General features: G+C 42.6%; 1 protein-coding gene across 5 annotated transcripts in view; it reads left to right on the plus strand.

Annotated features, from left to right (window-relative positions):
- The first annotated feature begins 5,447 nt into the window (after positions 1-5,447).
- Positions 5,448-14,069, plus strand: part of OSBPL1A (oxysterol binding protein like 1A) — a 78,082-nt gene continuing 69,460 nt past the window's right edge. Inside the window, exons 1-3 of one of the 5 annotated variants that reach the window (XM_086890114.1) lie at positions 5,448-5,848; positions 6,842-7,002; positions 12,367-12,489. In XM_086890114.1, the coding sequence (XP_086746240.1) occupies positions 12,369-12,489 (121 nt within the window). In that variant the 5' untranslated portion in view covers positions 5,448-5,848; positions 6,842-7,002; positions 12,367-12,368. Of the gene's footprint in view, positions 5,849-6,406; positions 6,764-6,841; positions 7,026-12,366; positions 12,490-14,069 lie in introns of those variants that run through there. The other 4 variants (XM_086890104.1, XM_086890119.1, XM_086890122.1 and 1 more) reach the window with 4 other exon arrangements.

Consider the following 14,069-nt stretch of genomic DNA (forward strand, 5'->3'; position numbering starts at 1 on the left):
CTGAGGATTTTACTGATGCGGCCGTTTTCACCTTGCCTTTATGGCACACGTAATGAACGATTGACATACCCACAAAATTTCCTTTGAAAATTATGTGAAAGAGTAACAGGTGTTCCAAGCAGTTTTGATTACAGTTCTAGAAATCCATTTGTTTTATTTAACCTCGGGAAGTTTAAGGCATCTCTTTTAGAGACGGCACTGATCAGTAAAGCTCTCCTTGTTTGCAAAGCATCAGTTTCACCGTTCTTGCAGTTTTTGTAGTTTTATATTTTCTTCGAGTGTGATTTTATTCTGACACAGTCGGGAAGAATTCAATGTAAACTTCGCTTTGCCTTTCTCGAAAGCTTCGAGAATTTGCACCAGTTCCGGGGAACAGGATTAGAGTTCAGAATGATTGTGACAATCAGGCAAAACAGACAAAACAAAAACTAAAACAGGCAACCCAGAGAATTAAAGAAACAAAACCAAAAAAACCCGAACAAACAAAAAACAAACAAACAAAACAAACAAACAAACAAACAAAAAAGGCAAAAAACTCCCAGGATGCTACTGAGTAGGGAGGCACAAAACTAGCGCTGTATTATCAACCACATATATTCTGGATGGAGAACTACTACTGTTTGCACAGCAATTCTGCAGAATTAGAGTGAATCAAAGAACATCTTTGTCTTCAGTGTCACGAACAGAGGTGGTTTAATTATTTTTGAAAAGATAATTAAAAGAATATACAAAATCTCAGAAAATGATAAAAAACGCATATTTTATCAGATGAAGTCACGTAGTCCAGTTAATTTTAAAAGAGAGAAGGAAACAAAGACAGACAATGAGCTTATTGTTTAAACAATTGCCTTCTGACCAAAACTTAACTGAAAGCTTTAATCCATAAGGACCTAGAAAAGATGGTATTCCATCTGTCCATCCTAATATTAAATTACCTTATAAATCTAAGGAGAGAACTGTGACAAGACATAAACTTTCTGACAACACTTGTGCTTTATAAGTTGCTAGTTTTGACTTAGCAAGTGACTTTACATTATGCATTTTTGCTATTAAATTATGCTATTAAATCATTAAATTAAAAATGCTATTTCCATTTTTTATGATTGTTGTCTCTAAATCATATAAAAGCATTGATATGAAAGACTTCAGCAATCTCCTATTGGGCCAGGAAGAAACTATATCAGACAAGGAGGTACAGAGAATAAAACCCAAAAACTGTATGGACTGTATGGAGACTGTAGACGTCTCTGACAGATTTCAGGAGACTCACTAATATATTTTCATTACCATTTATATTTGTGACAAGTCTTAGTAAATAGAAATGGAGGTTAATGTGGCTAATAAATCTCCAGCATGTTTATAGATACTAAATGAATTAATAACAGAGTAGCTGAACTGGTATGGTGTGCAGGAATATTTACCAGGTAATTAATGTCTTTGTCTGTCTGAAACAATCTACTAAAGCAGATATGAAATACATATCCACAGCTTTCAAACAAAGGATAACAGCACAGTGGAATTGACTAAATTATTTGGGGATTCCTTTAGTATATAACAGAACCTCACTGTTCTTTATAGTGTGGCATCTCCCAAAATGATACTCTTCACAGCAATGCATTAACTTTGATATTTAAAATTATTAAAAAGCCTTACTTACCTTGGTCCATCAGTTCAGTCTTTGTGAACCACAGATAGCAAAGAAAAACATTTAAAGCTCAAATCAAATCAATTAAGCCAAAGAAAACCCTGGGGTCAAGGAGCAGCCCAAATTGCTACCTTGAATTCAAATTCTTTGTTCTCTTGTCAGTGCAAAATAATTCACTGGGTAATTACTCTTTCCATTCTGCAACTGGAATCTAATACTAGAACACAAAAAACTTAAACTAAATACAAATAATATTCATTCAATCAGGACTGAAACACAAATAAATGAAAAACACAGAACTAAGAAATACAGAAGAATTAAAGTTTGAGAAAAATATCCATAAACCTTCTTTATTTTGAATGCAATAGTTCAAACAACATGATGCATCTTCAACTTCTCTTTTACATTAAAAAAAAAAAAAAAAAGGAAGATTGAGAAGAAATAAGGACAATGTCATGTACTAATGATTAATCCTCTCAGTTCTGGACTCTGGTTTCGGGCGTGATTTTCTTCTACTGAGACTATTCCAGTAGTGTCTTAAGAATAGTTCAAGGAAAGCGTTTTGCTATAGTTACTTACCAACAAAACACTAAATTTTCTCTGATGCACCAATTCCACATTCAATAGGATGTTCTCCATTCTACATTCAATAGAAATATCATTATGTAATAGAAATCTTAATTGGGCCATCCAATAATGAGCATTTTTCCATTTGAGAACAAAGTAGTTCAGCTGATTTCAGTTCCACAGTGATGCATTTTGCTAGATGGTGATCTAAACTGACAGAAATTAGCTATAAGGTTCATGGCTATAAACTCTTCACATGCAGCTGATTTATTGTTTTGGAACTAAAATCAAACCAAATTGGTCACAAGAACAAGAAAGTGCATTAAACAAGCCTAGTTCTTGGTCTAAAACTACATGTCTGGTAAGACAAAGGAGAAACATAGGTACAAGTGACTTAATAGCTTGGTTAGAAATGTTTCTTCTCATTTAGCCACAACTCAGTTTTGGTGCTGGCTATAGCAGGGTATAATTGCCTCTTTGTAGAGCCACAGAAATTCAAAAGCTTTTCTGTGAAGTAACTACTAGCAGGTTTTAGGAGCCTCCTGAGAGAAGAGGACCAGCAGTGAATTTTAACATTTTATCCTGCCATACCTACATTCAGATAAAAACAGGCCTGTTAAAAGGAACTTTTCTCTGTTATAGGATTTTTTTTCCCTGCTGCAGGATACCTCAAGAAACCACCTAAGCTTGCTTCAGTGCTGTTTTAAGCAGCAAAAAGCATTTCTCAGCTCAGGAGACCACTCAACTCACACCATCCACAAATTCACTATATTATATGGCTATTGTCTGCAAAGTGTGAAAGGAACTTCAGCAACAGACTAGCATCTGCAAGAATTTCTGTTTCAGGCAGTTCAGAAGAACACAAATATTTGCTTTGATCATTCACTGCCAGTTGCTCATGATAATCCAGAGTGTTCCACAAGAATCACATCTAAGAATGTCAGCACAATAATTAATTTCCCCGTGTCTGTGTTTTGCCAGCCTAATAAATAAAATCTGTATGGAAATATGACAAGGACCTGTTCTTGCTGCACTGCTTTTCAGAGCTGAGGAGCAGTTTTCTCAAGAAATGCACCAGGGCTGCAAGAAAGCTAGTAAGGAACAAATTTTTAGGACTGCTGGTGGGATAACAATTAAACTGTTATTTAACATGTTACTATGTGAAAACAAACATACAACCCATCATGTATCATTTATTATTTCCACTTCTCATTTCTCTGTATGCACTCCAGTCTGTTGCCCAGTCATATATCTCAAATTTGACTGCTATTCTCTAGTCTGAAGTAGAAGAACACAAAGTGTCAGTGCAATAAAAGTTGCCCCATCACAGAGAGTATATAAAAGATACTATACCGTGAAAATCAGAGACAAAACAGTTCAGTGAGTTCTGTGCAAGGCTGTTTGCCAGTGTGTTCAGCCCTAAGACGGGATATGTTTCAAGCTTTCTGAGTCACTAATTTCAGCAGGTTATCTGAAAAAGGAATGACAGGGAAAAAAACCAAAAACAAACAGAAGAACCCAAACAAACAAAAGAACCACCAACAAACAAACAAAACAAAAACAACAAGAAGAACCAGGTAAAAGAGAACAGAACCTCGATATCAGTAACACTCTTTTTCATTCCCACATTTCGAAGCCCAAAATGCACTGGGTCATTATGATTCTGGGATGCGCAAAGAGAAAAAACACAGGTGGAAAATCAATGCTCTTTGAAGATGATGGAAGCAGGGGAAGTGCAGTGATCCTGGCCAGGAGAGCTCTGTACATCCAGGGGTCGGTGATTCACAGCACAGTCAAGTGGAACAGGCTCAGCTGTGTGCTGTGCTGCCTCTGGGCCTGAGTTGTGGTGCACAAAACCCTTGGAAGCAGGATCAACTTCACTGCGCTCCTTGGCACAGAGTGCAGGCGATTGTAGCACCTTCATGGCCTTGCCCTTATCTAGAAGCACACAAGGAGTAAGCCTCTCTTGTAAGCATCCTTTATGAATGACTATTTTCTTGTAAGAAAACTAAAATACTGCAACCAAAGAGGAGCCTTTCTCCAGAGATGAAATCTGTGCAGCCTGCCAAGGGAGAAGTCCACCCAGGGTCAATCCAATGCTGCAGGAATGTGGACATAATGCCTTCTGATTTACTTTCTATCTCTGTTGGTCTTTACTCTGTCTTTTTAAAACATTAAATGTATTAAGTTATATGTTTCCAGGCTTTTCTTACTCAGATTCAGAGAAAAACCCTGCACTGACTGGCTGAAAGGTGAAATTGAACTGTGAACTCTGTGTTGCATTGCAATGGGTTTTAGAATAGGTGGGTGACAATACCTCTATTTCATTGTAAAACTAGTAAGAAATATGAGGTGATAAGATACATATTTTGATTTTGTATTTGTGTATGAAAAATAGATACAAAATAGGAAAAGGTTTTATTGTGAGGTTGCTTAAAGCACTTATGGCATTGTCAAAGATGGCTCAAAGTCAGAAGCAAGAGGAAGAAATAAAGGAAAAGGTATGTGAGGATGACACAGCTAGTGCTTTGACAGTAAGGGCAGCAACTTGAAGCCCTGCTCCTAAGGAAAGAAAGACAATGTGATCCTTCCCTGAAGCCTCTCAGATGTTATATAATTATTACTAAAGCATCCCTGGAAGCAGATCTCTTTAGTAAGATAAACTAATTAAAAGTAACAAAAGGGAGCAGAAGCTCAAACATGATACATTTGTGTTATCCGAAGGTGTGGAGTTGTTAATTTTCTTCTTTTTGCTATGTCATCCTTCAAAGATTAAAAATACATGTAGCTATAGACAATACAGACGAATTCAGCTTGCCTCATTATTTACGCCTGAAGAATTTCACAAGAATTGCTCAGGTTTAAACTTGCCCACTTTTGGAACAAAAGTTTCATCCTAATCTTTTGTGATAGTTCGTCATGGCACCTGTGGCTCCTGCTCTGCCTTTTCAGCGCTCCACCTCCATATGACACAGGCTTGGTCATCCCACAAAACTGCAAAGCTTTTCTGCTCCCTTAATAAACTCCTGCAGGATTTCAGAGGCACTGTGGGAGTTTTCAAAATGCAAACCCCCTCTCATGTGCAAAAGAGAGGTGCCAGCTCTTCAGGTGAAAGGTGTAGTGGAGAATAAAGAAAGGTAGGAGAAACAGAGGGGAAGGAGCAGTGGACCAAAGGGCCTTGAAAAATGTGGGTACTTCACTTTTTATCCCTGGTAGCACCCAATTTCTCTTTTGCAGAGAAAATTTCTTGCTTTTGGCTGTGCTGTTCTTAGAAGCATTGTGTGTATTGACAATTTTCTTTCACCTGCACCACAGTTGTATAGACTACCAAAGCGATTTCCAAAAAGACCCTGTTTTGCCCTCGGTGGATGCACCATTCTCCTAGTGTTACAAGAGCTCTTTGAGGCGGGTTTGCCCCTCCACGTCTCTGAACGCCTGTCGGTGTCTGCGTCCCGGCCCTGCCGGGGGCGCTCCCGGGCAGAGCGGAGCCAAGGCCGCGCACCCGCAGCCCGGGCGCTCACAGGGTAGTGGCACTCGCAGGAAAGTTCGGGTTGGAAGGCACCTCTGGAGATTATCTGGTCCAACCCCCTGCGAAGTCCGGGTCACCCAGCGCAAGTGACACAGGAACGCGTCCAGGTGAGTTTGGAATGTGTCCGGAGAGGGAGACTCCATGACCAGCCTGGGCACCTGTTCCAGTGCTCTGACACCCTCAACGTAAAGTTCTTCCTCATGCTAGGGTGGAACTCCTTGTGTTTCAATTTATGGCCACTGCTCCTCCTGTCGCTGGGCACTGCTGTAATGAGTGTGACACCAAACCACAGCAGGGGCACAACCTGCGGGGCATCCCCGGGGTCGCAGGGGGTCACTGTCCCTCCCAGGGAAGAGTGGCCGCCTCCGGCTGCGCCCGGTGCGGGCCCGTTTCTCTCAGAAGGTCGGGGTCGGGGGCTGGAGCGGGCGCAGCGCCCTGGGTGGGACACTGCTTCACCCCTCCCGGCTTTTCGGGCGGACTGCGGCGAGATACGGACGCCCGTGCCAGCCAGCCCCGGTGCGGGCGGCGGTCTCGGTCACGGGGGCGGTGCGGCGGCCGGGCGGGCGGGCGGGCGGAGCGCTGTGGCGTCCCGCCCCGCCGGGAGCCCGCGCCGCCCGCCCTGCGCGGCGGGGGGAGCTGCCGGGGCGCCGCTGCCGGTCACATGTAACCGCGCCCGGGGCGCGTAGCACGGCGCGGGGCGGCGGCTCGCGGGGCCAGGCGAGGCCGGCAGTGGGCCCGCCCGCCCGCCCGGGGCGGGTTTCCTTCCGCGGCGGGGCCGGCGGGGGATGCGTCGCCCTCCCGCGGAGGCGTTGGCTTTGTTGCTGCCGTGGCCGCCTCTCCCCCGCAGGCGGCGGGAGCGTGTTCGGGGGTGGGGGTGCCGGCGGTGCCCCCCGGGAGTCCGTTGTGCGGGCTGAGGGGACGGCCCCGAGCCAGGCTCGGCTCGAGACACGAAGCAGAGGCGACCTTGGAGTCGGGGGCCGGGGTGGTCTCTGGCCCTCTGGTGTCCTCGCTTGCTGCTTTGCGTGGGTGTCCTTTCCGCCTCCTCTTCCCTGGAACAGGCGCGGCGCTGGCCGCAGGTCTGAGCGCACCTTTCCCCGCAGGCAAGGAGCGCAGCTGCTGCGACGCGTGAGCCTGCCTCGCCTTAAAAAGTGTTTAATTACCGGGACCGGAACGAGCCTCTCGATTCCAGGCGGGCGTAGGGAACTCCGGAGGTTCTGCTTAAGTTCTGACTGCTTGGGACTGTGCCTGCCTGCGGATCCCGGTGAGATCTGGCATGAGCTGTGGGTAAGCTTATTCGGAGCGCCTGGGCTGAAAGAAAGTCTTTGATGCAACAGAAATAAAATGTGTGCGGAAAACAGCCAGGAGATGCCCAAGAACGAGGATTAGTTTAAGTAGTGTTGCCTTGGGAGTGGTGCTGAATAGATGTGTTGCTGCAGATATTAATTGCTGTTAAACAAACAGTATCTTGATTTTAGAGAGGTGCTGCTTTCACAGGAAGACTGTCATAGAGGCATGACCAGCTTCTAACTTCTTCAACCCGAAGACTGAAACAACTACTTTTAGATAACATCACTCATGCATCTAGTACTCTTTCTTCTTGGAGTAGCTCCTGTCAGTACAGTGTGTTACGTGGGTTTGTGGACAGGTTCTGTCTGTTTGTGCGGTTTAGTGCATTTTGTCAGCCTTTTTTGCAAGCATCACGTCGTAATGTGTGCGTGCTGGGACGTGTAAGAAATCTTCCTGAACGAGTATCAGCCCTTCCTACGAGAATCTTTCATTGCTGGAGGAAGATCTGTTGAAATACTAGACAATGTTGTGCTTTTTGCTAGCCTTACTGTGTGTCATGAGGAGAAAACTTTCTATGCAACCCATGGCCACTGTCTCAGAGCCTTAATGTTAAGTTGGCCAGTGCTAGTACTGCTTCTCCTGCTCTTCTAGCTGTGTATGAGTGAAACCCACTCATTTTCTGCTTAGTGTATATTGTCATTGTTCTGGGCTGTGTACATGGCTAGAGGATTCAGCAGGAGAAGAAATCAAAGCAAAAACAAGTGAGTCTTACAAATAGTGCTGCCTCATAGTCAGGAGTGGCACTTTGGATCTTTGTAGACTGCTTTGAGAAAAGCTGGGGTTTTTTTGTTTTGGTATGTTTTTGTTTTTGTTTTTTTGTTTTGTTTTTATTTGCTTGGGCTTTATCCTAGCAGCTGGGTAAAGTTAGCTGTTTGTATGTAGGTAGTTAGGTGGCCTTTTGTGTTGAAGCATTCTGCAAAACTCCCTTAATCAGGCTTAAACAGATTGGTAACCTGTGTTATCTGTACTGGAAACAAATGTGTGAAGACAGACCCTGTAGTAGTGTGGCAGGATCACTCTGGCATAGGTTTCATAGAAGAAGATAAAAGTGGACCATCTCAATGCTATTTTTTATACCTTCTTAAGGGATAAGATTCAATTAGCAGTCAAGTACTGCTGTGGCAGTCGTAATGAGTTCAACCAAAGTGCCTTGCAGTCACATCTGAGCTGCAGAGGGCATGCTAAATAATGTTCTGTGATGTGGATACTGCCATGCAAGCCTTTCAAGGGCACAAGGCATAAATAGGGGCCATGAAAGGCAATTTACCTCTATCAGCTGATGAATGGAATAAGGTAATGATGGCAGCATGGCTGACTGGAAGATGCATTCTCTTTCAAGTGGCTAGTAGATGTACATAGAGGCAGCACAATCCATATGGATGAACGTGCTAGTACTATCTTAAGGCTAGTAACTCCAAACAAAATATTAAATTCCTCCCTCAGTACTGATGGCCTGTCTCGGTGCCCCAAAACTAGTGGGTGAGGATTTTGGAGCTCTTCATGGTAGATCATGGGACCAACTGAACTCCTGTCTGCACAGAAGTATAGGTGTACGAAGTACAGCTGCAAATACACACCACTTGAATGCCTGTGTATAGATTTGTTTCCATACTCTAAATTTGTCACTCAGACTCATGTTGATGGTTTCTCATCTCCATTATGGAGCGAGTCCTGTTGCTTAAAACAGTATTTACAAGAGTATAAAAGGTTCTGTAAAGAGTCTCTTTGCTGCCAGCTTTATTTAGGCATGCCATTTAGCTCATTAGCTGAAACTGTATGTTCTTTATAATTTGTCTCATGGGTAACTGCATGCAGGTTCACTTCCCAACCCCAGTTGTAGAAACACTTTGATGTGAGTGATCCTCCTATGATTAGTGGCCAGACAGTAATTCTTCTGCATCATTGCATGCTTCAGGCTTACAAAGTTTATTTGAAATTGGAGGCTTGGCCTGAACAGCAAGGTCTTTGGGGACTAAACCAGTGAAGCAGACAGACCATTACTGTGCATGTTACTCTATTGCTAATGTTTGCTGTAAGAGTACAAACAAATTAGTAATTTTAACCTTACAACTATTTGGTGGTAGAAAAACTATCCAAGTAATTTTATATAGTGATTGAACTTTCTGTGTACCTTGAGCTGTTTAAGATTCTGCTCACATACGTAACGGGCTTTGCTGCACACAAGAGTTGTTTATTTGAATGAGCGTTTTGGTTTCTTTCCCAAACAGTCTTTTCTTCCTTCTTGTCAATATGGAATGGAAACAGCAGGTTGTTGATTCAGTGACAGTGCATTGCAATTCGTACCTGCTAAGTATGTGGGATGTTGACAAATAGAGTTGTTGACATACAGAGTAATGATAGGAGTCTGTTTCTCATCTGAGACATGGCTAAAGCAATATTGTGCGGGAGGGGGTGAAAATGAACGATGAGCTTTGCTTTCTGCCTTTCCTCCTCCCCCACTATGATGGCTAAGCCAGCAAAATGAGTCTAACTGTCCTGTTATCTTTGGTTTGTGTGATTCCCAGTGCTGCATTCTGTGTCCCGCTGAAACTGTATCACTCAGCTTCAGAGATAGTATTACAGGCTGATAATACATTAACTTACATGATTTTGATCATTCTCAAGACACTGCTAGAACTGATTCACTGAGGAAAATTTTACCTGTCCCAGTAGCAATAAACTGTACTGTGTTACCTCCATAAGTGGACAGACTCCCATTTAAAGGAGAAAGTAGCTTCAGGGCCCAAAGGACTGCTAGAAGAACTAGTACTGATTGTTTTGTTTTCTGGTAGAGCTGAAAAGCATGCATGAACAAGAGTGCTGACTAACTGCTTCTGGAGAAAGCATTTGTATCCTGGGTCTGTGGTGGATTGCAGTTGACTGATCCAGTCTGTTCTTCTGAAATACACTAGGAAGGGCTTGTTTAGTCTTTGTCAAATTATTTGAAAACAGATTCTCTCTCTGCCTTTGCTGATTGAGGAAACAGTAGGAAAACCTCTCTTTGCTATATTGTTAGCACTTCAGCAGTCTGTCCTGTTCTAATTTCTGCCTCAGTCTTGAACATTGCAGGATCTGCCACTGTTACAGGCTTTTTGTTCCTTACCCAGTGTTCTCACTGTCTCTTTTCTTGCTGAGTGGCTTATCTTACCCTAGTCGAAGACCTCCCTGCATCTATTTAAGCTGTGAGTGTGTGTGTGGTGCAATCAAGCTGCCTGTTCAGAACAGCAGTGTAAACAGTTTGTGGCACCAATCAAAACCTTTGCTAGTATAGGAAAGCTAACTGTGTGAGGCCAGTAATCGTTAACTGTCTGCAGGACCTGGTAAACCTAGTGTGTCAGGTAAACATACTAAACTGGAGACACTAAATTTGGGACTCTCTTGTTTTCCTATTGTATCAACAGCAATAAATTGTCTATATCAGCAGAGTCTTTTGAAGCACTTTTTAACATAGTTTCTTGATATCACTTAAAAGCAGTGTGTTTAAATAGGGCAATGTTGTATCTAGGTCTAGTTGAATCATAGAATAAACTGAGTTGGAAGGGACCCATCAGGATCATCGAGTCCAGGTCCTGGCACTATGCAGGATGCCACAAGAATCTCACAATGTACTCGAGAGCATTGTCCAAACACTTCTTGAACTCTGTCAGGTTTGGTGCTGTGACCACTTTCCTGGAGAACCTGTTCCAGTGCTCAGCCACCTCCTGGGTGAAAAACTTTTTCATGATACCAAAGCTAAATCTCCACTGACTCAGCTTTTTCCCCAAGTCCTGTCACTGGTCACAAGAGTGAAGAGATTGGTACCCGCCCCTCTGCTTTCCCCCATAAGAATGTGGAAGACTGCAGTGAGGTCTCCCTTCAGTCTCCTATTCTTCAGGCTGAACAAACCAAATTACCTCAGCCTCCCTTCACAAAGCTTCCCCTCCAGATCTTCGTTGAAGATCTTCATATTCAGTGCTCTCCTTTGGACATTCTCCAGTAGCTTAATGCCTTTTATGCCTTTTATGCTTTGTGGCACCCAAAACTGCACTCAGGACTCAAGGTGAAGCCGCTTCAGTGCAGAGCAGAGTGGGACAATCCTCTCCCTTTCCCGGCTGTGATGCTGTGCCTGATGCCCCCCAGGAAAGTTTTGGTCCTCCTCACTGCCAGGGCACTGCTGACTCAGATTCAACTTGCCATTGACCAGAACCTACCCCCAGGTCCCTTTCTGCACTGCTGCTCTCCAGCATCTCACTCCCCAGTCTATACACACATCCAGGGCTGCCCTGTCCCAGATGCAGAGTCCAGCAGTTGTGCTTGTTAAACTTCATGCAGTGGTAGTTGTTGTAATAGCATTTAAAAAGAGCAAACCAACTTCAGATTGTGATTTCAGTGTGGAAAAAGATTGGTTAAGACATCATTTAGTAACTTCAGCAGACCTAGTAAGTAGCAGTATTGCTTGCCCAAAGGTCTAAGATTCCTTGTCTATTAGAGAGCTGTAAAATAGTTACGTTAAAAGTTTTGGGGTTTTTTCTCCCTTCTTTGAAAGACATGAGTACCACTTTTTTTTCCTTTGCAGTTCAAGAGCAATGGTAGGTTTAGAATTACTAACTAGTGATCTTTTACAGTTGTGTGTTAACTTCCTTATATTGTACTATTGTGTTTCTTAAAGATAAGGTCAAATCTACGAAGTTGTCTGAATCCTCAATTCCCTTTCAAGTTGAGGTTGCAGGGCCTCAGATACCCAGGCTCAAGAGATGATAGTACTAATCACTGATGGGTATCTGACATCTCCATGCAAAGACATTGTTCTCCAGGGTCAGCAGCCAAAATAACTCTCAATTAATTCTCAGGTAATACTTGGGTTAATGGATGTACATAGTTACTTTTTTAATTTTATTTTTTTTTTCATTCCTGTTGCCTTTGGAAATCTTAAGGGATAAGGGTGAAAGCCTTGTAAGGAAAAAGCACATGCTTGTAGCTGGTTATGCTTGCAGCAAAGCTTGCCTTGTTTGTGGCATGGAGTTTCAACTCCCAAGCCACCCTTAGAACCTAGAAAACAGAGAAGCAAGAAAACATGGGTTATTTAACTGCTTTGTATGAGGAATTTTAATGCTTCTTAGTAGCCTGAGTGCTGGACTGTTGGAACAGCTTGTGCCTTAAGTGTGTTCCACAGAAAGAATAGTTATCTTTCTCATACCAGGGTTAGAATTTAATAACAGCAAAAAGTGACATAATTTTAAGCTATAACTTACAGCAGTATAACCGATTGCAAAATCTCTTCTTTCAAATCTTTTGTTAGAGATGACTACGGAAGCAGAACAGCAGCTTCTCCATGATGCTAGAAATGGAAATGCTGAAGAAGTTAAACGGCTGTTGGATACCTTGGACAAAGGGGAAATAAGCTTTGATATCAACTGTAAAGGTTAGTAGCCTTCCTCAAATGTTTGTAATCCTGCTGTTGAAGTCACATGTAGTGAAACTGATAGTGATAGTATAATCTTGCGTTCTTTGGAGTGCTCAACAGAGTAATAAAAACACAGCTTAAACAGCTTTTACACTATGACTTAAGGGCATATTTGCAAAGGGGAGAGATAATAAAAGAGTATGGGTAGTTGCAGTGTGCAGAAAAACTCAGCATAATTCACAGACACTAGAAGTATCAACAAGACAAAGAATCAGTATCTCTTTTTGCCTGTGTTCATGCTTATGCCAACTTTGAAGCTTTAGAATACTAAACAGAACAGATTGGGTTGGTGCCCAGGGATTGTTCAGGGAGGTAAATAGCTTTCATCAGGGCTGCAGAGAAGATTAGATCAGGTCAGTCATTTGTGCTCTCCTCAGTGTAAGGGTTTTTTTATCTTTGGAGGTTTTTTTTAGGCCCGTATTTTGTTATCACACAGCAGAAGCATTACATTTCTTGCCACTTGCAAAAATGTTTGGGACAAATATATACTTCTTACTTCTAGCAGAATGCTAGGTTACTAGGGAAGAGAAACTAAGACTGTTCTCCATCTTTGTCTGAGTCTTTGGCCATCACTGAAGTTTTGCTCATGTGCAGCTAACAGAGGTGTGGCTCAGCAACTTGCTTGCTGTGCATTAAAACTTCAAATCAGGACTAGATTTGCAAGCTTGCTAGGAATTGCAGACTACCTTACTTCTTTGTTATTTTAGTAGCTTTATATTTCTCTTTATTTGCATGAGTGTGTTTCTGGTTGCTTCCAAGATGTGGATGTGAATCCCACTCTTTCTACCCAGGCTGGTATTCCACTGTTCAGCATTTAACTGTTTAGCAGCACTGAGAATAAAGGGCTAGAGGGAGAGTGGACTGTGCTTCCTCTCAACCATAACAGAAGGGAACACCTTGCCCTAAAGGGCAGGGATTCCTGTTACCTGAGCAAGCTGTATCCCTTTCCCACGTCTTACTCTTAATCATCAGCTTACTTATTGTTTTGTTTAACTACTCAGCCATGTTTGTGTTTCCTCAATGGTTAATGTACTCACCTCAGAAAAATAAGTTTTGAAACCCAAGCTCTTGCTACTTCATCTTTGGGGAGCTACTTCATAATTTAAAGGGGAACCAGATGTGCCTTGATGAAGCTGAAAGTCCTCCATTCTCAGAAGTATATCCTTGGTAACTATTCAAGACATGTGTAGTGCTTATACAGTTGGAATAAAAGTACCTTAAGATTCATGGAACAGTGCCCATAAGTAAAATCCTGAAGTTCCCTGTGCTTAGAAGAGATTTCAGAGTGTCTTTAATGTGTTGTTATACATAATCTGAAGTCAAGAAAGCATAATGAAATGGCATAATCTGCCATGTATTATATCAAACAAATGGGTCTCTGGTTAGAAAGTCTGCAGCATAGAAGAGACTCAGGTAACGAAGTGAAAGATTGGTGCTTAGCTGTTTTTCTAGTTTAGCAGTATGTGCCAGCTAGTTAATGCTTGCTAATGGGAGGTCTAGGAAGCTAGAGGGAATGTGCTTGTGGTATTATATTTAAT

The sequence above is a fragment of the Cyanistes caeruleus genome, chromosome 1, assembly GCF_971803275.1.
Source record: "Cyanistes caeruleus chromosome 1, bCyaCae1.hap1.1, whole genome shotgun sequence".
NCBI classification, from domain to species: Eukaryota; Metazoa; Chordata; class Aves; order Passeriformes; family Paridae; genus Cyanistes; species Cyanistes caeruleus.